Source organism: Filicampus tigris, chromosome 4, assembly GCF_054856515.1.
Source record: "Filicampus tigris isolate MCC_2025a chromosome 4, RoL_Ftig_1.0, whole genome shotgun sequence".
Lineage (NCBI taxonomy): Eukaryota > Metazoa > Chordata > Actinopteri > Syngnathiformes > Syngnathidae > Filicampus > Filicampus tigris.
Genome location: NC_141220.1, coordinates 14324159 through 14349249, shown reverse-complemented (window position 1 = coordinate 14349249; position 25091 = coordinate 14324159). Strand labels below are relative to the sequence as shown.

The 25091-nt window shown below is 40.2% G+C and overlaps 1 protein-coding gene across 1 annotated transcript; it reads left to right on the top strand.

Annotated features, from left to right (window-relative positions):
- Positions 1-132: 132 nt before the first annotated feature.
- Positions 133-24718, top strand: swap70b (switching B cell complex subunit SWAP70b). Its single transcript, XM_086028650.1, has 12 exons — positions 133-301; positions 3286-3426; positions 7503-7676; positions 9454-9687; positions 10008-10154; positions 10296-10404; positions 12097-12278; positions 14368-14475; positions 14561-14727; positions 23149-23347; positions 23451-23547; positions 24219-24718. The coding sequence occupies exons 1-12, from the start codon at positions 194-196 to the stop codon at positions 24335-24337; spliced, it is 1785 nt and encodes a 594-aa protein (XP_085884776.1). The 5' UTR covers positions 133-193; the 3' UTR covers positions 24338-24718.
- Positions 24719-25091: the final 373 nt, after the last annotated feature.

Here is a 25091-nt window from a genome sequence, read left to right as displayed (position 1 = left end):
AAAAAAATGAAAACTCGCGAAGAACAAGAAGGTGTGATTCACGCAAACCATCACGTCACGTGCTCCTGCCTGAGAGAAAGCGCGGAGAGAGGGGTGGGGGGAGAGAGAGAGAGAGAGAGAGAGAGAGAGAGATCCAGGCAGAAGGAACTTAAAGGAAGGAGGCAGTGAAGAGAGCGAGTCGAAGCATTTTAAGATGACCACGGTGATGTCTCTGCGGGACGAGTTGTTGAAGTCCATCTGGCACGCCTTCACGGCCCTGGACGTGGACAAGAGCGGAAAAGTGTCCAAATCTCAGCTCAAGGTAAAACTAAAAAGACAGAAACAAGAACACGACTTGTTGACGAAACTTCCTCTTAAAAGGACACAGACGAAACACATTGATGCAGTTGCTAACCCTAACCCTTACGTACGTTTTTATTTTTTGGTATTATTGCTCGGAGTGTGATCGTTAAAATTGAACGCGTGTTGTTGCTCAGTAAGATGGTAAATGGTCGACTGACAGACAGTAGTTACAAAAGTTTGCCAGGGATGTACAACGACGATTTGTAACGTTTTTAAAAGCAGTTTTATATCCAAATATACACGCAAAACTAACCAGAAAGCCATGAAATATTGTACGCCGCATGAGCTCGTTGTTGGAACGTTACGTTTTGTTGTTGTCTTATGATGAACGGAGGGCATTGAAGCCAAAGGGATGCCAGTGTCAGGGGTAAAACATGGCGAGCGCCTTCCTCCAAACCACCCCCCCAAAGCCCCCAAACAAAACCCAAAAATACACAAATTTTTACGAAGTCAGTGTATTAAATGTAAATACATTTATTAAACATTTCAAATTCGAAAAATATTAATGTTTTAATTAATTCCAGTGTTTAGAGGACAGGTTTAAACTGCTTTGCGACATTGATCAACTTTATTGATTTAAGAACCAATTCAATCAGTAAAGTAGTTTTCAAAGACGTATAAAAATCTCTTCTAGTCAAGTTAGTGTGGTTTAAATCAGACACGAGAAATTTCTCTTTTTTCAAAGTGTCATTTTGATGATGGTTGACTTAAACTAATTAACATTTTAAAACATTAAAATACGAATTAAAAAACTAGTTGGAACAATGAAAAAGGATATACTTTTTATGTGTTAGAAAAAACAATAGTGACTTGTCTTATAAATGTATAATATTAAATATATAAGAAATGTTGTCTTTAATTTAATGTTAAATATAATACATGCAAACACAAATATGTGAATTATGTTTTAATTCTGCAAACAAGACATACTGTATACCTGATTAGAAAAATAACAAGATATGTCTTTGAATAAAAAAAGTATCTTTTTAAATATAAAATTTAAAGTGACAGTGTAGAATGTTTTGATTTTTCAAAGTTCATTCATTTTGAAAACCCACTATTCATTTCAGTAATATGCAAAAAAATATCTTCTATCACATCAATGTACATTTTTAAAAAATATATAATTGTAGGTTGAAGTACGATTCGTATGTAATTGTAATTGTATTTCATAGGGCGCGCCACCATCTTTCTGCTATGGGTACCCGAAGGAGACAAACTTAGCGAACATTGTTCCTCCACATCATGACTGCAGCATGTGTTACAAATGCAGTGCAATTACTTTGTCACATGAGGGAATACTAGAAGTCATTTGTGATAACATTTTGCCTGTACCTCTACTGAATAAATTGGTGGTAGGCTTGCGAGATCTGGCACCGTAATGCACGCGCTTCGAAATGCACGCATTTCGAATTTCGGTCGTTGCATTCTATTAGTTCACCACTAGATGGCACTAAATTCTACACATTGGGCCTTTAAAAAAAAGGAAATTAATTATCTTTTAAATTAAGAAAACATGAAATAAAGACGCCAGTCACTGATAGTGTAGTGGTAGACACGCCTGAGTTGTGTGCGGGCAGCGGGGGATCGATTCCCGCTCAGTGACAGTGTCTGTGTGTGCCCTGCGACTGGCTGGCGACCAGTTCGGCGTGTAGTCTGCCTTCGCCCATTGACGGCTGGAATAGGCTCCAGCAACTTCCCGCGACAGGCGGCACGGTGGTCGACTGGTTAGCACGTCCGCCTCACAGTTCAGAGGTCGTGGGTTCGATCCCGGCTCCGGCCTCCCTGTGTGGAGTTTGCATGTTCTCCCCGTGCCTGCGTGGGTTTTCTCCGGGTACTCCGGTTTCCTCCCACATTCCAAAAACATGCACGGTAAGTTGATTGGATACTCTAAATTGCCCCTAGGTGTGATTGTGAGTGCGGATGTTTGTCTCCGTGTGCCCTGCGATTGGCTGGCAACCAGTTCAGGGTGTCCCCCGCCTACTGCCCAAAGACAGCTGGGATAGGCTCCAGCACGCCCCGCGACCCTTGTGAGGATAAGCGGTACAGATAATGGATGGATGGATGAACTTCCCGCGACCCTGTATAGGATAAGCGGTTTGGAAGATGACATGACATGACATGAAATAAAGACATTTCTTACTTTTTTGTGATATACTAAACAATAAAAAATGTGTATCTTTATCTATCCATCCATCAATCCATCCATCCATTAACCAAGCCGCTTATCCTCAGGAGGGTCGCGGGCGTGCTGGAGCCTATCCCAGCTGTCTTTGGACAGTAGGCAGGGTACACCCTGAATTGGTTGCCAGCCAATCCCATGGCACACACAGACAAGCAAACATTCAAACTCACAATCAAACCAAGGGACAATTTAGAGTGTTCCATTAACCTACCATGCATGTTTTTGGAATGTGGGCGAAAACCCACGCAGGTACAGGGAATCCAATCCCGAACCTCTTCTCTGTGGATTGGACGTGCTAACCAGTCAACCACTGTGCTGCCCGGTGTATCTTTATCAAATGGAAAATAAAAAACGGAAGCATACATTTTTTCTATACAGAAAAAACCCCAAAAATAAATAAATATGTGTCTTTTATGGAATGGAAAATATGACTTTATGAGATTGAAAATAAATGAAAAATCTGAACGAACAATATTTATTATTAGATATAACATTAAAAAGATCATATGTATTTATTAAATATAAAAAACAGAAATACGTGACTCTTACCTCCTCACGAAAAAATATGTCGCAAAAAGAGATGACCAAAATAAACACATGCTTTACCTTAGCCCACTAATGAATGCTATTCCACAATGGATGTGACACATCATTTTGACATCATTTGAACATCGTCTCATTCAACAAAGTTGTGATCTAAACACAATCACAGTGTATTTAAGCTTGAAGTCCATGTTCCTTCTTATGTATTTTCGTAGGTGTTGTCACACAACTTGTGTACAGTGATGAGGATCCCACACGACCCCGTGGCTCTGGAGGAACATTTCAAAGATGATGACGAGGGGCCCGTTTCCAACCAGGGATACATGCCTTACCTCAACAAATTCATCCTGGATAAGGTCAGCACATCTAGACAGTTACAGTGGCTTTACAAAGTCTACACACCCCTATTCAAATGCCATTCTTTTTGTGATGTTAAAAAATGAGAGTAATATAAATAATTTCCAAACTTTTTGAACCAATAATATGACCTATAACTTGTATAACTCAACTGGAAAAAAAAACATTTTTGAGTGGGGAACTAAAACTAAACTGAAATAATTTGGTTGCGCATACGTGCACAGCCTGTCATGACTGGGAAGAATTAACCAGCCACATTCAGACTCATGGTAAATGGGAGTCAGCACACGGCCGCAACCATTTAAAGTGCCTTTGATTTACTCCAGATAAAGTTCAGATGTTCTAGTATGAGTCTAGTATCTAGTATGTATTTTTTTGGGGCAATTTTGTAGTCACACCTTAAAGAAAGAGATGTGGTCTGCAGAGCTTCCAAAGCAGCGGAGGAGTTATTATTCAAAGATACCAGTCAGGAAAAGAGTACAAAACAATCTCCAAGGCAATAAAAATACCATGGAAGACAGTCAAGTGGAAAGATTATAGCACAACACGCACATAACCAAGAACTGAACGTCCCTCTAAAATTGATAAAAAGAAGCAAATTGGTCAGAGAGGCTGCCACTCAGCAATATTGAAGGCGCTGCAGGAATTTCTGGCAAGTGATTGCTTTTTAGTACATATGACAACTATTGCCCGTCTTCTTCCCATGTTTAGGCTATGGCATAGCCTTATCTTACAAAGAAAAATATCCAAACCCGGTAACATATTTCAGAGAAGAAGAGGTGTAATACACCTCCATACCATTGGTGGCGGTAGTCACTATTGGTCATCCACCAATTAGAGTGACCAAATGTCACAATTTATGACGCCGATTCAACATGCTGAAACGCTCACCAGACGCTTCCTGACAGGGTCCAATGTTACGACCGTGTTCACTACATCAATCAGATGGCGCAATCCGACACTTACCAACGTCCGACGTCAGATTGCTGTATCTAGGCCTTTAGAAACCTGGTGGGCATCTGTGCTGCTGCTTTTAACTAGTTTTCGCCCTATCTCACAGACAGATGTTTCTTTGTAAGTAAGGATACATGTTCCTCCAAAACCCATGAAATTAAATATTGGGTTCCCCAAGGTACAATTTTAGTCCCAATACGTTTTAGTCTTTAAATGCTTCCCCTTGGGGATGTCAACAGGAGCCACGGCGTCAGCTTCTACAGCTACGCTGATGACACAACTGTAGATTGCTGTGTCTCCTGATGACACATTGGCCTATTGATATCCTTTAAAATTTTATTTTATTAAGTCATGGATGCCAGAGAATTTCCTGCAGCTCAATCAGGACAAAACTGAGGTTTTAGTTATCGGCCTTGAAGGCCAGAGATAAAAACTTACCAAAACTACATGATTCCAAACCCTTACAATATGTGAAGAACCTGGGTGTAACTTTTACTTGACTGAGCTTAATTTTATTCCTCATATTAAAAATGTAACTTAGATCGTTTTATATCATCATAAGAATATTGTCCTTTCTCTCTCAGACTAACATGGAGGTGCTGATGCATGCTTTAATTTCCTGTCGTTTAGATTATTGCCCTGCTCTCAGGTAGGGGTGGGTGATATGGGAAAAAAAAAATCTCGATATTTTTTCAAAAAAACTCTAACGATAATTTGACGATATTCTACAAAATATATACAATATTGATAATGTAAAAGTCAATCAAATAAAGTGTTGCTGGAAGACGATTTCGGTGAAGTGGGTCCCTGCCCTGTTGGTCACTGCAGAAATCTCCATAGCACTGCCTCCGAGGATGTGGTCAGCCTCCAATCTTGTAATGGTCAGTTGCTGTGGCATCCAAAGAGCATCCTCCAATTCGGTCATCATCACCTAATTCCCAAGCCTCGGAAAAGGGGGCAGAGAAAAGAGAAACGTTTTTATTTCACAGCACTTTGAGTTGCATTTCCATATATGAAAAGTGTTATGTAAATAAAATTTGACTTATCTATCTATCTATCTATCTATCTATCTATCTATCTATCTATCTATCTATTGTTAGTCTGTCATGCTGCTATAAAACAACAGTGCATTCATTGCATTCTTCTCCGTCCCTCTTTGATGATGTCACAGGAGCTTGCTCTTCCTTTGTGCCTCATGACGGTGTGATTTTAGTACGTTGTCTGTATGCCAACACACACGCACACACAGGATTCCTATTGATTTTGGGTGACTTTTCTCGCCCTCGCTGAGTGATTTTTGGTGCTGCCAGGAAATGCAAAAGTAGTGATGTAAGTTCAGGAAGTGTCGTCATCTATTCATGCAGATAAAGTGATGGCATCATTGTGGTGAGGAAACGCCACCCTGGTACACAAGGAAACAGTCACTTTTAGTACGGGTGTGTGTGTGTATATGTATGTGTCAGGGTGATCCAACCTGCTGTCTGGTCACATGACTCCACAAGGCATCGCATTGTGCACATGAATGGACTCTTGAGTCTTGAAAAATGTTGGGTCAACTTTGTCCCCTACATTTTGTGTCGATGCCTTTCATATTCAGTTGAGTAGCATTTATTCAGCACAAAAGCATTGTGAAAAAGGTGGAAAATGCCCTTTTTCCAAGCAATGTGAAAGGGCTTCCATCACAACATTGGCCCCCACAATAGTGCAAAATTTTCCAGCACAGCTTTGACACAAAGCTTCCAGTGGAGTGCTTTAAAGGAGGCTATTTTTATTTTTGGTTTAAAAAAAAGGGGGGGCGGCGGGGGATTGTCTAGCACGCTTGCTAATCTTTAAGGGAGGCGTCATTCTGAGCCTTTTTGGGTGGAGTGGCTCAAGTTTCCACACAAGCACAAAGCCCCATAGAACACAATAGCGGTTGCATCACATCCTGTCTCTCTCTCTCTCTGTGTATACTAGTCTTAGATTACACGTAATGACAAGGAAACCCCATAATGATGTCGACTAGCCGCTTCACTACCGGCCCACTCACTTTGTGTCGATGTGTGCTCTGCCGCATGAGTGGGCCTGCCAGCCGTCTCCCTGGCGACACTTGTGTTCCCCTCCGCGTTCCTCACATTTTCTCTGGAAGTTCAGCATCATTTATTTTTGCTGTTGTTGACACAACCACTTCTCTTTTGTAGCACAAGAGAACGATAGAAACTATCATGGAACGTCCTCAGCCAGTGCCTCATTGTACACGTCCTGAATTTTGCCATTCATATTAATGCTTTACTGTCTTCTTTGAGGCGGCATGGTGGTCGACTGGTTAGCACGTCCGCCTCACAGTTCAGAGGTTGTGGGTTCGATCCCGGCCGGGGGGGAATAGAAATTCATATTGTCCTACAAATCAGAGTAATTTAGTAGTCTTGCTGATTTAATCAAACAACACCTTTTTATGATTTATTTGATTTTCATCCAAACCACACAAAATTTGCCATGAAAAAACATGTATCCTTATTTTATCTTTGTTTCAGATACCACATTTTAAAAATCATAAGGAGCGGTTGGATAGTAAAAAAAAAGAATAAATAATTACAAATCATCACTGTCCAACAAGGTCGCTGATGGTGTAGTGGTACACACACCTGAGTTGTGTACGGGCAGCGTGGGATCGGTTCCCGCTCAGTGACAGTGTCTGTGTGTTCCCTGCCACTGGCTGGCGACCAGTTCAGGGTGTAGTCTGCCTTTCGCCCATTGTCAGCTGGGATAGGCTCCAGCACCTCCTCGCGACCCTGTACAGGATAAGCGGTGTGGAAGATGACACTGTCCAACAAAATGACTGGCATCTCCTTTTTGTGTTATTTAATTTTAATTATTAAAAGCAATCCATATATTTTTTTCTTTGCGTTGGATAAACATTTTGGAAAAAAATATTACAGTAATTATTTGAAAGCAAGAGCAAAAAATAAAAAAGTTATACACTATATTTTTTCTTGGTCCGACCACTACACAAATGGTTTAATTAGGTTTTGATGTCATGTCAACAAACAAATTGACTGTTATGGAATGTCATGATTTATGTAAACATGCCGCTAAAGGTTGTATTGTATTGTATTGACCACTTTTCAATCGCGTGCGGCAGGTGACGGACAACTTTGACCGGCAGGACTTCGACAGGATGTGCTGGACTTTGTGCTCCAGGAAAAACCTGGACCAGAGTCAGCTGCTCATCTCCAACGAAGACGCCTTCAAAATCTGGTGCATCTTCAACTTCCTGTCTGAGGACAGCTACCCGCCCGTCATCGTCACAGAAGAGGTGAGCGCTTCCCGTGTTTCCGTGTTGCTCCCGTGAATGAATTACCAAACGTTCGGTTTGCCACTTGATGAGTTGCTGATAGTCGTTCAAGAATAGGAAGTTGTGAACTTCCTCTTCTGTTACAAGTACTGGAAAATTTAGGCTTGGGCAAACATCACAGGAAGTTTGTCAAAGTACACACATGCTCATATTCTATACACTGTATGTTTTGCCTTGTGTGAATCAGAATTAATTTTGAAAAGACTTTAATTTAGTTTTAGTTAGAGTCTTTTGACTAAATGTAATTTAAGTTTTAGTCGTAAATTAGTCATCCCATTGTATTTTAGTTTTAGTCCAATTTTAGTTGACGAATATAAAGAGCAATTTTAATTGACTAAATTAATAATTAATTTAGTTTTTCTTCAGCATACATTTCACCTTTTATACAGAAAATATAAAGGCCTAGATAGACCAATCCGACGATGGCCAATTGTGACCGACGCTTCCCCCCTGTGGCGTCGGGCCGGCTGTCGGCACGTCACACTGGAAAAATACACCGCAATTACAGACAGCGATGCTGAACATGAAAGTACCTTCTGCGCATGTGTGAGTTGTAATACCCTTCCATATCATCGACGGCGGTAGTCACTGTTCCTCATTGTTAGAAAAATCCAACCGGAAAGCTATTGGCCGGGGGTGGATTTTAAAAACGGAAACAATGGATTCAGCTATATTCTTCGCTCACGATGAACTCCCACGCGAAGTAAAGCGTCACGTTCTTGACACAGTATCGTGAAATACTTCTCAGTAAATGACTTCTATTTTAGTTTTCTTTTTGTTTTCGTCTGAATAGTAATATACGTGATGAAATAAATGCCGAAAAATTTTAGTAAACTAAATTAACACTGGTGTGAATGCTTGGGAGACAAACATCAAAACTATTACTTTAAAAGAAAAAGTGAGTACTGTGAGGAGAGCATTTTAATTAGCGCTATGCTGCATCAAGCAAAAATAATACAAATGCTGAGAAACAGGCATTCAAACTCAAGTTATCAATCAAAAAATGTGAATGCTAAGAGACAATCATTCAAGCGAATACTATTGTGCATCCAAAACATGTAAATGCTGAGAGACAAGCATTCAAACTAATATTGTGCATCAAAAACTGTGAATGCTGAGGCAAATATTTTAAGTGAAGGAAAATAATGTTTAAAAAAACATTTGGACTGATGACACTAGCATTCAAACTAACATCACCATCATCCAAATATCTGAATTAGGTCGCAATCGATATGATTTTTTTTTTTTTTTTTTTTTACAATAATGCAGATTCAGTTATTGGCAGAAAAAAATGTGAATACTGTGAGATAAGCATTCAAAATAATACTATCTTGCATAAAGTCATTTGAATGCTGAAAAGCATTTTAACTAATGAATGCTGTTGCACATTAAAAATATTATGGCTGTTGAAAGACAAACATGTTACTAAGGTTATTGGCCTGTGTATTAAAATGATGGGAATGCTGAGGGACAACCATTCAAATTGCTATACAAAATAATTCAGAAATGCTGAGAGACAAGCATGGCAACTAACTATTGTCTTTCAAAAGTAGTGCATGAATGCTGAAAGACAAGCAATTAACTAATGCAACTATGTGGCAAAATGTGAAATTTACTATGAAGAATGATGCTATGGCATTGCCTCATGACACCAGTGCTATACTGTATTTTTTCATTTGGGCTCGCTGACATCATCTCTCAGCATTCACATCTGATGTTTTAACCTGCAAATTTCCAGATGGAGTACTTCCTGCGCAAGCTGACGGAGGCGATGGGCGGCAGCTGGGTGGAGGAGCGCTTCGAGGACTACAAACTGCATATGCTCTCGCAGCAGCAGCAGCAGAGCATCAGCGTGTGGCAGCTCATCACTCTGGTGGGCTCCGGACACTTCAGCAAGGGCATGGACAGACAGACCCTCTCCATGGGCATCCACGAGCTCCACCAGGAGCTCATCATGGACGTGCTCAAGCAGGTCCCATCTGCCCATTCCAAACATTCAGCAGAATTTTACCATTGTATACCTTTTGATTCATGTTTCATGAAAGGCTCGTTGCTGAACTAAGCATGTCTTAAGTGTTGTCTGACAGCTAATAGCTTTTATGAAGTACACTAGATAGCGCTACTTTTCTCCATTCAAAGGATTTATTCACATTTGAACTGTTCTTTGCCATGTTTACTTACTCTGCCTACTTAAAGTTATGCACAGTGATGATTTAAGTAGTGAGGTAATCTTGCAGAAAACAGTAAAAGGTTTGGATTGCATTCATTTATGTTAAGATACATTTCTCGCAGGGCTACATGATGAAGAAAGGCCACAAGAGGAAGAACTGGACGGAGCGCTGGTTCACGCTTAAGCCAAACTCCATCTCCTACTATGCGAGCGAAGATCAGGCTGAGAAGAAGGGGGACATCTTGTTGGATGAACACTGCAGCGTTGAGGCAAGGATAAGCGACGCTTTAAACGCATACAAGAGTGGAGACAATCCCAGTCCCAAAATTGAGCCAAAAATCACATGTTTTGTCAATGGAAAATTAGAAATGGTGAAGGTGTACAGAACTGACGTGTGCTATATTTTTTAGCCTCTGGCAGACAAAGAGGGCAAGAAGTGTCTCTTCTTCATCAGATCCTCACAGAAGAGTTTTGAAATCAGCGCATCAGACAAGAAGAAGAAGCAGGAGTGGATTCAGGGTGAGTGGTTGAACTCGTCGGCACCCAGAAAGTATTCACAGTACTTCACTTTTTACACATTTTGTGATGTTCCAGCCTTATTCCAAAGTGGAATACACATCACAGCACCATAAAGACAACATGAAAAAAATGCATTAAAATTTGTGCAATTGCATTAGAAATAAAAAGTAAAGCTGTCATGTGCAGGTATGCAACTAACTGTATGTATTGTTTGAAAAAAAAATTGTGTGTGCACCTTTGGAAGCAAATACAGCCTTAAAATGGAAAATCAACCCAAACATATTTTTCCAAGAATATGTTCTATGCAAGCCCACTAGTTGAAACAAGGCATTCTGATAAATATTGCGTTTGTGGAATAAGAGTTAATCCACCCATTATTAGCCATGTGATGTGTTGTGATGTCATTTTCAGTCGACAGAAGTGACAAAATGGCTAAAAACGAGTCGATTAACACTTATTCCACAAACGCAATATTTATCAGAATGCCTTGTTTCAACTAGTGGGCTTGCATAGAACATATTCTTAAAAAAAATATGTTTGGGTAGATTTCCTCTGTAAGTCCTTTGAAACAAGAGACCACAAGTTTAACACCCCTGTCTTTGGTCAGTTTTGCCCATTCCTCTTTGCGGTACCATCAGGTTGAAAGGGTAGCGAGAGACAATGGGATGCCGAAACATCTTATGGTTTATAGAAAACAACAAGATGCACTTGAGCTCAATTTTCAATGTCGTGGCAGGCTGAGAATACTTATATAGATGGGATGGCTTTCTTTTTTGAAGTTTTGATATGTTTGCAAAAATCTTAAGAACAAAACATTGTCGTCACGGGATGTTGCCTGTAAAACTCTGAGTGAGAAGTTGATTTATTCAATTTTGGAATAAGGCTGGAACAACAAAATGGGTTGCATACTACTCACAAAAACCTCCGGATGAGCCTCAAGTGTGCTTTAACTTTGTCGTCAATTTATTGGCTTTATTTATATTTATATTTTATATATTATTTATATCTATATTTATTAATACATGTATCACAGCCTTGTATTGTTTTTGTTCCAATTATTGTATTGTTTGTAAAGTGCTTTGTTACAGCTCTAGCTATATAAATAAAATTGTATTGTATTGTATTATATTACATGTGAACTTGATTTGACCTTCTCTAAACCTTTGAATGGACATTGGACAGTGCTTCTATATATTTTTTGTACAACTCACTGTTCTCTAACAATAAGCTGAACTGCAAAATTCACAACATGTATTTGACCCACATTTGATAGTATCAAGACACCATCTAATAACTGATCAACAGTATCTTGCTATTGGGAAGCTTCAAACAGGATGTTCTCAGGGGGAAGTGGCCTCTAAGTTTTACACAGAGTGTCATTAGATGGTTGCAACAGAGATACAGAGAGAATGGTAGAGTCACAGAAAGGCATAGAAGTGGATGTCCTTGGCCCCCCAAAAAACTAATGCAAATTTTACTGTTCATCTTCTTGTTAAAGGAGAGCAAGTAGTGCAAAAAGTACTGATCATTGAAAAGTTGAACATATGCATTCAAAAGTTTTAAGTTCACCTGTTAAGGTCGTTGTCCATTTGAGGTTCATCCTGCAATTTCACCTAAAAGCCAAATAGACCAAACCCGTTGTGAATCGCGAGTATAGGCGTTATCGAGCATGCTTGTTGTGTTTGGTGGTAGCCATCCAGACGTGCGTGAACCTGCTGCGAGCGGGCCGTCAGGCGCCGCACCGCGAGTCGCGCCACAAACGCCGTGAGCTGCGCCTCAAGCAGCAGGCCGACCAGGAGGAGCTGCAGACCAGGATGAAGGAGCTGCAGACGGCCAACGAAGCCAAACAGCATGAGCTGGAAGACATGAGGAAGGTGAGGCCCACCAGGTGGAGGACACATCCTCTTTAGTTTTCTTACCTGTGCTAAGCACACAACCAAAAGCTCTTGTTTTCATTTGCTAGCTAGCAACATTACACAAAAATGACTTTCATTGAGTGGGCTGATTGGGGGGGAAAAGAAACAGCAGATACATTTCCGTTGGCCATCTGGAAAGAAACAATTTTATCTGCTGCTCCAGAATGAGAAATGGTACAATCCTGTTGTACCAGGTAATCTGTTGTGAAGCCATTTTTGTAATTAAGTTGTAGCACTTTACAATTAGTGCACATATGTAAACTAGTGCACAGTTTTGCCTCAGTAGTGACGTGTAGGCTAGTTGTGCTACTAGCGCGCCAACGTTTTCTTACGTATTTACAGAAATGTTATACAGCAGTGGAAAAACATTATTAGGAAGGCACAGTCATTCTACTAGTGCACTTAATTGTCTTACTAGTAAAGACAAAGAGCGTAGTAGTACATGCGTCTTATTGTGGATATCAGTGATATGGAATAAATGCTCAAACAGCGGATGGGAAATCTTCCACGTGGATGAAGACTTCCCATGGTGCAAAGCAGTCACTTTGTTATTCCAAACAACACTATTGTTTTGAGGCTACAACGCTGCATTTGCAGTCCTGGCCAGTTTGACGCCACATCATGAATACAAATAGCATCCGCGGGCCCCCCTGCAATCCTTCCACATTTACCCCCCCACAGCTCATGAATAATGTGCCGCTTCTTATCATGCAGGAATGCAGAATGAACAGGGTCGGTCGGCCAGTCAGTCGCCATTAAACACGCTTTTCCGGTTTGCATCCCCAAACCGGAGCGTCCGGCAGACTGCTGACGTGGTTTGTGGTGCTAAAGCACCTGCTCCGTGATTGTGACTCATGTTAGCAATAGCAATAACAACTTTTAAGTTGTCATCATGACGTGACCATAACGAATCATGCGCCAACAGTAGTGGGAATTAACCAAGTGCAAATACTTTGTTACAGTTTTTTTCTGCACTTCCACGACTTAAAGTTTTGTTTGTCACGTTGTTTTCTTTTAACGCTTGTGTGACAGGTAATGCTATCTGTAACTCAAAATTACCTGTAGAGCCTCTTTGAGCGTCTCAAGAAAAATGATGTAAAACCATGTCGCTACCGTTAAGTAACCCTAACCTTGGAACAGATTTTAGTTCCATTATTTTGTATGGGGGAAACTGACTGGTGCGCTGAACAGATTGGGTTTCAGTGTTATTCAAGTGGGTGCACAGTGCGTGTGAGTGTGCGTCTGACATTCTGGTGTGCTCACTGGCTGACACACTTTGTCTTGGTGCTGAATGCACAAACATTTGGCATTGAGGTGCCACCCTTTTGTCCAGCATAGTTTGTGACTGCATGAATGCACAATGAGACTATGTACATGCACACACGCACACAGTCACACACTGCACAGAAGTAAATAGAGTGCCACTAGTTGGTTTGTTGCCATTGTTCATTGTACAGTGTACCGTCTGTTACCCTGTCTCACACACACACACTTAAAATGTATTTATTCATGTTTTTTAATTGTCATTTATCTCACAAAATAATAGAAAATATTTTACTACTTTATTAAATAACTTGTTAACCAATTATAAAACTTGAAACACAAAAATTACTTTTTTCTTTTTTTCTTAATGCGAAAAATTGTATTAAGATTATTCATATATTCATTCCTTATTTATCTTCGCAATGTCTTGAATAATTACAATATAATTGATTTATTTTCAATTTAAAAATGTCTTTAAAGTGCATTTTTACGTAATGTGTTTCATTTTCTTTTATATTGTACATTTTTTGTTGATCTAAGGGTGCTTGTTTAAAGATATTCAACAACTAACCCCGATATGTTCTTTTGGCTGGATGAGGTAAAGATTAAATGGCTTTTTAATTTTGATGTTTTGGTAATTGCAAATTTTATCTCTAAAGCTCGGAAAAGACGAGTTAGACTTTTTGACATTTTTGTTGTACTTTGGTCCTAGTTCCATTCAAATTGTATGTATGACACAATGATAAAAATGTCATTCATTCATTCACTGTCTGGTCATCATCAGGCTCTGGAGGAAGCGGCAGCGAACGCGGCAGAGGAAGAGCGGCGGCGGCTTCAGACTCAGGCCGACCTCCAGGACCGCTATAGGGTGGACCTGGAGAGAGAGAAGATGGTGCGTGTGTGCATAGACCCTCGTCCGACTTCACGTTCAGCGGGCACATTACGTTCACCCTTGTATGTGCTTTAAACGTTCTCAGGTGAGGCAACAGATGGAGGAGCAGGTGGCCCAAAAGTCCACAGAGCTGGAGCAGTACCTGCAGAGGGTCCGTGAGATGGAGGACATGTACCGGAGGCTGGAGGACGCCTTGGAGGACGAGCGGCGCGCCCGCCAGGATGAGGAGACCGTCCGCAAGCTGCAGGCCAGGTCAGTGCTTAAAAATATCATCAAACTATTAGTCTGTTCAGTAGAGTCGCAAGGATTCCTCAATTAAGTGACAATTAATCGATTGCACTGATCAACAATTAATTTCAAGCAGCGATGGCTTTATTCGTCTCCTAAATGTATTTTTGATGCTGGTTTTAAAAATTACTTTTTTAATTTTGTAGCACATCCTGTTTTTGAGATATTTTCAAATTTTGTTTTTAAGTTTGACCTACAAAAGCTTAGACAATACAGATTCTACCATGCGTTATAATTTATAGCTATGAAGTATCAGAAAACAAATTCACCTGTTGCTGAACCTAACACTTCATTCAGAAATATTACTAAACATATTATATATTATATTATTATATCGTTATAATGAAAACCTGACATACTAGAGAGAAAAAACAAGGGCAAATTGAGAATCAGCGCAAAAAAATACATCTAGAAGTTTCCTCTGCCTGAAAAAAATTAGTAAGACTTTGTTGACCAGGATTACCAAATGAATTGATAATTATTTTGATAATAAATGAATCAATTAGGTGACCTTGTTTCATTTACAATTGTGCAAATACTGGGAATTTCAGCCTCCCAACACTATATAATTTGTTTGGGCATTTTGAGCACTGTTGGTTTGAAATGTTTTTGAATATAGGGATAGAAATTAAGACTTTAAAATCTGATTCATCAGTTAATTAACAAAAATAAACTAATTGATTATTAAAATAATCATTAGTTGCGCCCCTGCTATCTAGTATACAGTACATGCTTCAAGTTTGGTAGCAATCAGACCAAATCTCAAGGACACGATCCTCAAATTGACCCTAAAATGTCCGCCTCAAATCAAAATGTCAGACTTTTGTGTGTTTTTATGAATGGCTTAACTTTTTGTGGGGCTACTCATGCTAGACACATGCCTACCAAATGTCATGTTTATAAACAAAACTTCGCGGCTGAGTTTAAAAAAAAAACACTTCTGTGCCAATGGCAAGCTATCAAAAAGTCAACTACCATGATCTGCCCACACGCTGACAACTCACATTCACAATTTTAATAATTTCTCATATACGTGCTTAAATTTGAGTAGCTATCGTGCAAAATCTCTTGAGAAAGGAAATGCCCCAAATATATCCACTTCCAACATTAAAAAAAAAAACAATCATGTACTTCCCGTTTCATTTCGATTATGTCTTCTTGAGACTTGCACGTGCTTATCAAATTTCCTGTACCAAACTGAAACTGGCTTCGGGGGCCGAATTTTGAAAAAAGAAAAAAAAATCCACATTTATTTAAGTCAAATGAAGTCATTTCGTGAATGTTTCATGTCCTGGGAAGAACGGTTCCCTGCTATATCGTCTCACAAGCAGTCACATATTGAAGTTCCGCTTTGACGTTCCTTCCCCTCTGCTGACGTTGACTTTCCTGACCAGGGAGGGAGTGAGTCGGCACAGCTTGACAAAACAGCTGATGCTGAGTGTTCAAAGTGGACCACACACATGAAGTACATTAACCAGGAGCTGTAATCAAATAAAACAAAGACTGTAGAGAAGTGGTTTTCAAAATTGCTTCCGGAAAACCTCTTATGTTGTATCTTTTTAAAAAGTGCATACCCATGTGTACATATCAGGGACTGGCACACCAATAAAGCAAACACAAGAAACCAGTACTAGATCTCCCAGAGCCGCCATTTTGATAGCTTGTGCTCTGGCAATGATGTCAACTAAAATGATTATTACTCGCTGTTTGAGGAGCTAACAAAGCTCTTTTGTTTATTAACTCTGTTGTATCTTTTAATGTAAGTTATGTAATGTAGCCTATAAATAAGAAACATGGGCTGTAAGGCGTATAGACAAGCAATAAGGATAGATCACAAAAAAGTTCAGATTTTTTCTCCGCCTCTTGCTTAAAAATTACAAAACACAATTTACAAGCAAAGACAAAAAATATGTACATGCGATTCTCAAACTGATAAGCGAAAATGTTTCATATAGTTACAATAGTATAGAAATATATAAACAAGCCTCAAAAAATGAAATTAATCAATGTGAAACCATGAACAAGAACAAAAAAAAAAAAAAGACTCAATGAAAGAAACATATTTACAGTAATACAAGCAGATTGGCCGAGGCTTATGAACAATTTAGGCACAGAATCGTAACCGTCCCAGAGCACTGCCCACACACAACCTTGTGGCATCTTGCACAGGCATCTTTGGAGCGGTTTTTGGAGCAGTTCTTTCGAACCTGGCACTGCCTTCTTCTTTCCGGGTCTATTGTCAGGGGTGCAAGAAAGGGCGACGGCGGGAGATCCTTCTGTGTGCGCATGTGGTCCGCTCGCAGTTCGTTCGCCAACATGAAGATGAAGTCACAGCGGGACATTTTCTGACCGAGACATTTTCTGTGCAGCACCCATGCATTGACAGCTGCAATGTCCAGCATATTATAAAAAACGGCTACAGGCCATCTTCGTGTAGCTGCCTTCACAGAATATTTATGCAGCATCTGATCCAGCACATCAACGGCCACTTTGGTGTGGTTGTAATAAACTACGGGCTCAGGCTTGGCTTTGGAGCCGCTCAGGGAGCCGGCTGATGTGTGAGCCGTGCTCAGAATGCACACATTTTTTCGCCGTTTACACTGGTAAATGGTCAGGGTGCTTTCGGTGTTTTTTAGCACTTTGGTGGTAAACGGCGGCATTTGCGCATGGACACAGGGTGGCAGCTCTCTTCCGGCTTTGTTAATTTCTCCAACGAGACTGGTTTCCTTCATATGCAAAGCCTGGGCGAGTTGGACAGAGGTGAAAAAGTTGTCCGTGGTGATGTTTCTCCCCTTGCCTAAGAATGGCTTAACCAGCTTCAGCACCACACTCTTCCCGAGCCGCTGGACTGGAGTGCGCGTTGCATCTTTCCCCAGGTAAGGAGCGCTGTTCAGCATGTATTTGCTGGTCACATCAACTGCAATGCAAAACTTTATGCCAAATTTGTCTGGCTTACTTGCCATGTACTGTGTAAAAGGACAGCGAGCTCTGGTCGGGAGCAGCTGTTGGCCCACAGTGATGTCAGAGCCGGGTTTGTAGTGGAGGACGCAGTTGCTGATAAAATCGTCCCATATCTCGCTTGCCAGCGCAAACCTGTCCGACCGAAGACGTGCGCTCCTTGTGTCCTTCCTGTCAAACCGCAGAAACCGCATAATGGTTTGGAAACGGTGTTTTGGCATCGTCTCCTTGAAAAAGGGAAGTCCCCATTCTGAAGACCAAAAGCTGGACAGCTCCTGGTTTTGCCCTCCTTTTGCCCCACGTACAAACACAAGCGCAATGAATGCCTGGAGCTCGGCTAAACTCAAGTCCCACGAATCATCCTCCAGGACTCTGCGGGCCTCGATTACGGTGCAGTCCCGTATGTGATGCAGCATGCTCTCATTTACCAGGCACTTGAAGGCTGTCAAAGTGTCGTGTATGCTCTGCTTCGCTCGCGCAGTGGGGCCCTCGGCCTCTGTCAGGACGTTTTGGATTCTCCCTCTCCGCTCTCCCGGGGCCACCAGTGTCCACAGACTACTGTCCTTCCCCATCTCTTCCACTTCTGAGACAGACGGGTGCGGGTTCGGTGGTGGAGCTTCAGACATAGCCTGTTGCCTGGAGGCTAGTTCTGCTAGTTGGTCAGCTGTCAAAAAAAAAACCAAAAACATATGCATATTCACTTGTAGATTTTGACTTTCTGGCCTGTACTGCCAAAAATGTCATGACTATCACATCTCACAGTCTATATTTTACTACAATATAATAATACCTTGAATGATGTCGCTGCTTCCAGTGGAGCAGGTGACACGTCTCCTCTTCGCCGCAGGAGGCTGCTCTTGCTCAGACTCGCTGTCGGAATCAGCCGATCTATCCAGCGACCATTCATCCTCGGACGCCCCATCATCTCCAGACTCAGCCTCGTCAATATTTTGAAGCAGATGTAACGCCTCCTCTACTGGATACGTTTTTTTATAGGCCATGGGTGAACAGTAGCTTCTCTCCAAAATCAATCCCTCCGATCAATAGTGGTTGTTATGGAAACACTGCAGCGGCGCCCCTGTGGCACTAAAGATTTACGTTACATGCAAATTAATAGTGCTGTCAAATTGACTAAATATGAATAAATATTGACTTAAATATTTTTAATACAATAAAATGTCAAGATACAAATCAGTACATACAGAGACAGGAAAAGTCAAAAGGTCAGGAAACAATGTAAACAGTTTTCCCCCATTATAATCAATGGAGATGATAATTTATTGCAGTCCCCCAATTTTTTTTAACGTGTTTTTAAATAGAACTAGCACTTGACATAGTTAAACGATAGTGAAGAATAAAACAGTTTGCACATTATGACTTAATGCTTTAGGCTCATTTTTATGTGGCAGTATAATATACCTTTGTACACAAAGAAGACTGTAACAATTGCTCATTAAGCTTCTGTAATATATTAGTCATTATCCACAGAGGATAGAGAATATATGCCATTAAGTATTGGTATATTTTCTGTCATCAGTTTGTGTTGTCTGTTGTCCATTGCTTAGTGTTATAACGCTTCAGTATTGTTGCTAGTTTCATTAGCATGTCTATGGTATTGTCAATTGTGTGTTAATTGTGTGTCGCATTTAGTTAGCAGACTTTTTTTATTGACAAAGGCAGCTTCGTGGTTTGGTCAAATACACAAGGTGTAATTTTACAGTACGGCATTTTTTGCTTCAATAACCGTGCAACTTTTTTCTCTTAAAAAGAATGTACAGTCTTGACTTAAATTCTTACGGCATTTAGGGGTACTGTATGTTGAATTGGTTGATTATGCTAGATTCCTTAGAATCCCTGGACCCAAAATGTTTCAGAAAACCTTGATGTGGCGTCCTGATGAATCCCCATAATGTGACAAGACAGCACCACCTGCTGTTGACTTCTTTCCATAGGTTACAGTGGGAACCATAATAAGCTTGAACAAGTCGTTTCAGTTATACTCGTCTAAAAAGAAGTTCACCACTGTAAATAGTCAAATGTAAATCTATAAATCAACTTTGTTTTAACGTTAATGATGAATGGTCAATTTTAGTGCCAAAATGATGGATGTGTTGTAGCTGAGCCTCATTTCATTTTTGACATTAAAAAAGCTGCTTACTTTTTAATGAGACAGATGGTCCAGCTCATAAAATTCATTCATGCCTTGCAGTCTGTGTGACTGAACGATTGATTTGATTTCAGAGGGTTTGGTAGACGGTCCTAGTTTGACTGGTTTCTTATTTGTATCAAGAGTTCCTGCTACTGCGTTAAGAAGAAATGATGTATTACTTTGAGAGTCTAATAAAGCATAACACTTCTCGTGTAGGTTGTATGGAAGATGAAAGTCAAACAGATAAGATTGCAGCGGTTTCTGTTTTTCTTTCTTCCGATAGTTTGTTGTCATAGCCGTCTTCTACTACACTTTTCACACACATTTTGGTTCGTATACTTCTTGGGGTACGTAGTGGCCAGGCTTGTGACAAGCAAAACAGTGTTTTTGACTAAATACACTTGACTCTGTCTGACACATCTTTATCAACAAAACCCCTCCATTTGTGTTTAGCAGACATGTCCATCTCTGGTCCTCAAGGGCCGCTTTCCTGCCTGTTTTCCATCTATCCCTGCTGTAACAAACCTGATTGAAATGATCAGCTTGATAATGATCATGATCTTTTGAATCAGGTGTTTTGTAGCAGGAATAGATGGAAAACAGGCAGGACGCCGGCCCTTGAGGACAGAGTTTGGACACCTTTGGTGCCTAGTATGGTTGGTCTTCTTTTTTTTTTTTTTTTTTTTTTACTATACACATTAATGGTGTCAATTTTTATGAATTTGTAGCCAGTGGTCTTGCTTCCATTTGTCTTTGGCTTGTTGGTTTCAGCTTTTCTGATTTGTCCAGTTCACCCGGCCTGCTTAAATGCTTGCAGAGATGTCACACGGTTGCCAGCAAACTTAGCTTCTCCTGTTAAAAATGCAACAAACTCACTCAAAGTGGGAAAACTGATTAGCTAGCTGCCAGCCAGTATGGTAGTTTGGAGAGGGTCTGTATTCTCAATGCAGTTATTTAAGATTTCCAGTGACTTGATGGCGATCGTGGCAGCTTCACAACTACGTAGGAAAGCTGTAGTCTCTCACTTCAAAACTGTTCTTTGAGGAAATATTACGCCACGCTTGAAGCTTTTCTCTACAAGCTTTTGCAATCAAATGAATGGATTTCCGTACCTCTCGTCCAGAATTTTCCATGCGTCAACATAAGCAGATTCAATTTCAAGCTGGAAGTTTCCTTTTAGTGCGCTCTTGGGCTGTCCACTTACACATCTCTGAAAGGTAGAATATTTTCTCATTCGTGAATCGTGATATTTACATCGATCACTGCGTGCACCACCCTCTAACACGGCTGATGTGATTAACAGTGAAGCGTGTAAACGGCAGAGCGGAAAATATTACATCACATGCAAACAGGTGACCAGAGACCTTAATTCCGAATGATTTCAATCAGAATGCCCAAAAAGTCTCCATGTGAACCCGGCTACCCACCGTCATATTTTGCTGTCATGCTGTGTCTCGTTCTTGTAATGCTCTCACGCCCCGCTTTTAAGCTCTTCTTCCCACTATATACACATTTGCCCCTATAGCGCCTTCTCTGGTGTGGATGGCAACAAACACCCTAAACAAAGATTACAAATAAACCGCACAAAAATGATAAAGTGGCAGTTATACTAGTTTTTATTTTGAAGTTGGCCTTCGGAAACAATTGTGGCGGCGGACTTGACCTCGAACTTAGGCTGGCCTGACCTGACTTTAACTGGAGCGCAATATTCAATTACCAGTGCTCATGCACACCAGCGCATTACTTATACGGGGCTCCACACTGCTCCTAAACAGTGGATTTTTGCCCTTAAAATAAGAAAAAGTGTAACTAAATTTCTCATCCACTCGCATTCTTGGATATTTGTTGTTGCTGAGAAACCTCTGCTCCGCTCTTCTGCCCATTTATCAATAATGTTAACTTAAAATTAGTGGAGTGTGGACACCGAGTTTGGACACCCCTGCAGTATAGTACACTTACGTGTACAACACACGTGTGTGGCAGAATTATGCTGGTTTGCCAAATTGCAAATCAACATATTTATTAAGTTTATATCTGTAATTGTAGTAGATAAACTAAGTTTCATATTAATTAGTGCTTCATTTTGACTTTACCTCGGTATTCTACAATACATAAGAGATCTGATATCGTTGTACATTAGAAAGGACCCTGGAAAAAATATAGCACAAGTCATATTGCAATCGCAATTTTCAGGAAAATAATCGCAATTAGATTATTGTTTTCCATAATCGTTCAGCACGAACATTTATATCCTATATATACTGAGGTGGGTAGAGTAGCCAAAAATTGTACTCAAGTAAAAGTACTGTTACTTCAGAATACTATGACTCAAGTAGAAGTAAAAAGTAGACATCCAAATAATTACTTGTGTAAAAGTAAAAAAGAGAGAGGGGGGGGGGGGGTGGACGGACGGACGCGTCGGGTTTAATGTAGCAGAGTAAGAGTACAGTTTCTTCTTCACAAATCTACTCAAGTAAAAGTAAAAAGTATAGTGATTTAAAACTACTCCTAGAAGTACAAAATTTCCCCAAACTTACTCAAGTAAATCTAGGAGTATTTTTAAATCACTATACTTTTTACTTTTACTTGAGTAGATTTGTGAAGAAGAAACTGTAATCTCACTCCGCCACATTAGGCTACATACATATATATATATATATATATATATATATATATATATATATATATATATATATATATATATATATACACATACATACAGAGGTGCGTAGTAACGAGTTACATTTACACCGTTACATTTACTTGAGTAAGTTTTGGGAATATATATATATATATATATATATATATATATATAGGCGGCACGGTGGTCGACTGGTTAGCACGTCCGCCTCACAGTTCAGAGGTCGTGGGTTCGATCCCGGCTCCGGCCTCCCTGTGTGGAGTTTGCATGTTCTCCCCGTGCCTGCGTGGGTTTTCTCCGGGCACTCCGGTTTCCTCCCACATTCCAAAAACATGCATGGTAAGTTGATTGGATACTCTAAATTGCCCCTAGGTGTGATTGTGAGTGCGGATGTTTGTCTCTGTGTGCCCTGCGATTGGCTGGCAACCAGTTCAGGGTGTCCCCCGCCTACTGCCCAAAGACAGCTGGGATAGGCTCCAGCACGCCCCGCGACCCTTGTGAGGAGAAGCGGTACAGATAATGGATGGATGGATATATATATATATATATACATATATATATATATACACACACACACACACACACACACACACACACACACACATATTGGCCACTAACGGTGGCGCGGTTGGCGCAGGTTGCTGGAGGAGGAGGCGGCCAAACGAGCTGAGCTGGAGGAGATCCACCTGAAGCAGCAGCGAGCCATCTCGGAGACGGAGGCAGAGAAGCAGGAGCTGCACAAGGAGCGTCTGGCCAAGGACAACGCCCTGAGGGACGCTATGACGCAGCTGCAGCAGCTGGAGCAGGACAGGCAGGGGGCGCTCGAGCAGTACCAGGTCACATACAGTAACGCACACCCCAGTTATAATGTGATCAAGAGTGGATGATTATCATCATTATGATGTTTTTTTTGTTGTTGTTTTTTTTTGCGCGAGTCAGACGGTGATGAAGAAGTTGGAGGACGCCACCAACAACACAAAGACGTGGAAGCACAAAGTGGCCGAGCATGAGGGCTTCATGCGCCTCATTCAGCCAGGTAATGTTGAAAATGTCTTTGCGTGTTTTTTTCACAACTTTACTTTTACATTTTTGCCTCTTGTTGATGCATTTTTCATTTAATAGTTGTCTAATATTTGTGCAAACATTGTCATATTTATGCATTACTCATCTAACATGTCTACTAATTGTGTGTTCTAATATTTTATTTTTATTCTGCTACTATTTTTGTATTTTTCATCTTTTTGTTTTTTTCATTTAAGATTTTTTTTGTAGCTTTTGTCCAGTATGTTTGAATATTTCTGTATTTTTCATCTAATATTTTTGTACTTTTCATCTAAAATGTGTTTCCACTGTTGGTACATTATTCTTTCAAAATCCCAATTGTGTATTTTTCATTGACAATTCTTATTCTCATTATTATATTCTTTTTGAATAGTTTTGCATGTTTCATCTAACATTTTAGTATTTTCTAAAAAACGTTGGTATTTTTTGCTTAATTTTTTAATTATTTTCCTAAATTTTTGGTTTGACTGGTGCTGCTCTGATGAGCAAATTGTTGTAATTATTTGAGTAATGTGGTGAGAATACAGATTACTGTAGATCAATATTTGCTTAGTATAATGGTGATATGAAATCATCACTTACTAGATCTGTCTCTATGTATTCAACGTGAGCAAATGACGTATCTTGTTCCTTTCTACCTGTCAGGCTCCAAGGCTCATCAGATGATCACTAACTGGGGGCCGGCCGCCTTCTCGGATGCCGAGTTGAGCCTGAGGGAGAAGAAATGGCAGGAAATGAAGAACCAGGTGACACCAGCGCAGTAGACAACAACAACAACAACAATGCTACGTTAGCAACGCTAACACCTAAATCATGGTGCGACTGCAAATGCTGTCATTCATGTGATGTTTTATACATATTGTTCTCTCCACCTACCTAAATGATAGGCAACCAAAATATTAACTTATATCAACTTCTTTAATTGCGGCCGTACTTAATCAAGTGTCCAGTGAGCATACTTTTGTCCCTCCTAATTACGATTAATATGTAAATATGTTATCTTTGACTCCAAATACATCCAGCACACATGCTAATAATGACTAGTGAACATTTTAAGACTGCTGTATTTAGCCTAACATGAACGTGTTGTCGTTTTTACATGTGAATAAATATGAAATGTGGAATAAAAAATTGTTAAAAACTTACTGAATTGTCTTGAATTTGAGCACGTTTCTTCTTAACTGTGATTATTTCTGATTATACTTTTACTATCAGTTTGGGGCTGCCTGTTCCGTATATGTTCAGTAGTGGGCGCCACACTAGCTGCATCAAAGCATACTCCATTCTTCACATGAAATCCACAAGCCAAAATGGAACTACCTCCTGAACATATGTATTTCCACTCACTTAAATGCATTGTTCTGTTTTTTTTTTTTTATACATATTTATATTATTCTACTTTGGGCAACACTACATTATTAGTGTGACTTGAAGGAGTTTCAAATGGTTGGAAAATATGTAGTAAATTACTGTGACCTTTCCACATTAGGCGGAGTTTTTTTTTTTGTTACCATCATT

Excerpts from the sequence above, each read along its gene's own strand:
- swap70b (XM_086028650.1), top strand. The coding sequence starts at position 194 with ATGACCACGGTGATGTCTCTGCGGGACGAGTTGTTGAAGTCCATCTGG. Across the intron at positions 9,688-10,007 it reads TCATGGACGTGCTCAAGCAG|GGCTACATGATGAAGAAAGG; the intron begins GTCCCATCTGCC and ends CATTTCTCGCAG. Across the intron at positions 12,279-14,367 it reads AGCTGGAAGACATGAGGAAG|GCTCTGGAGGAAGCGGCAGC; the intron begins GTGAGGCCCACC and ends GGTCATCATCAG.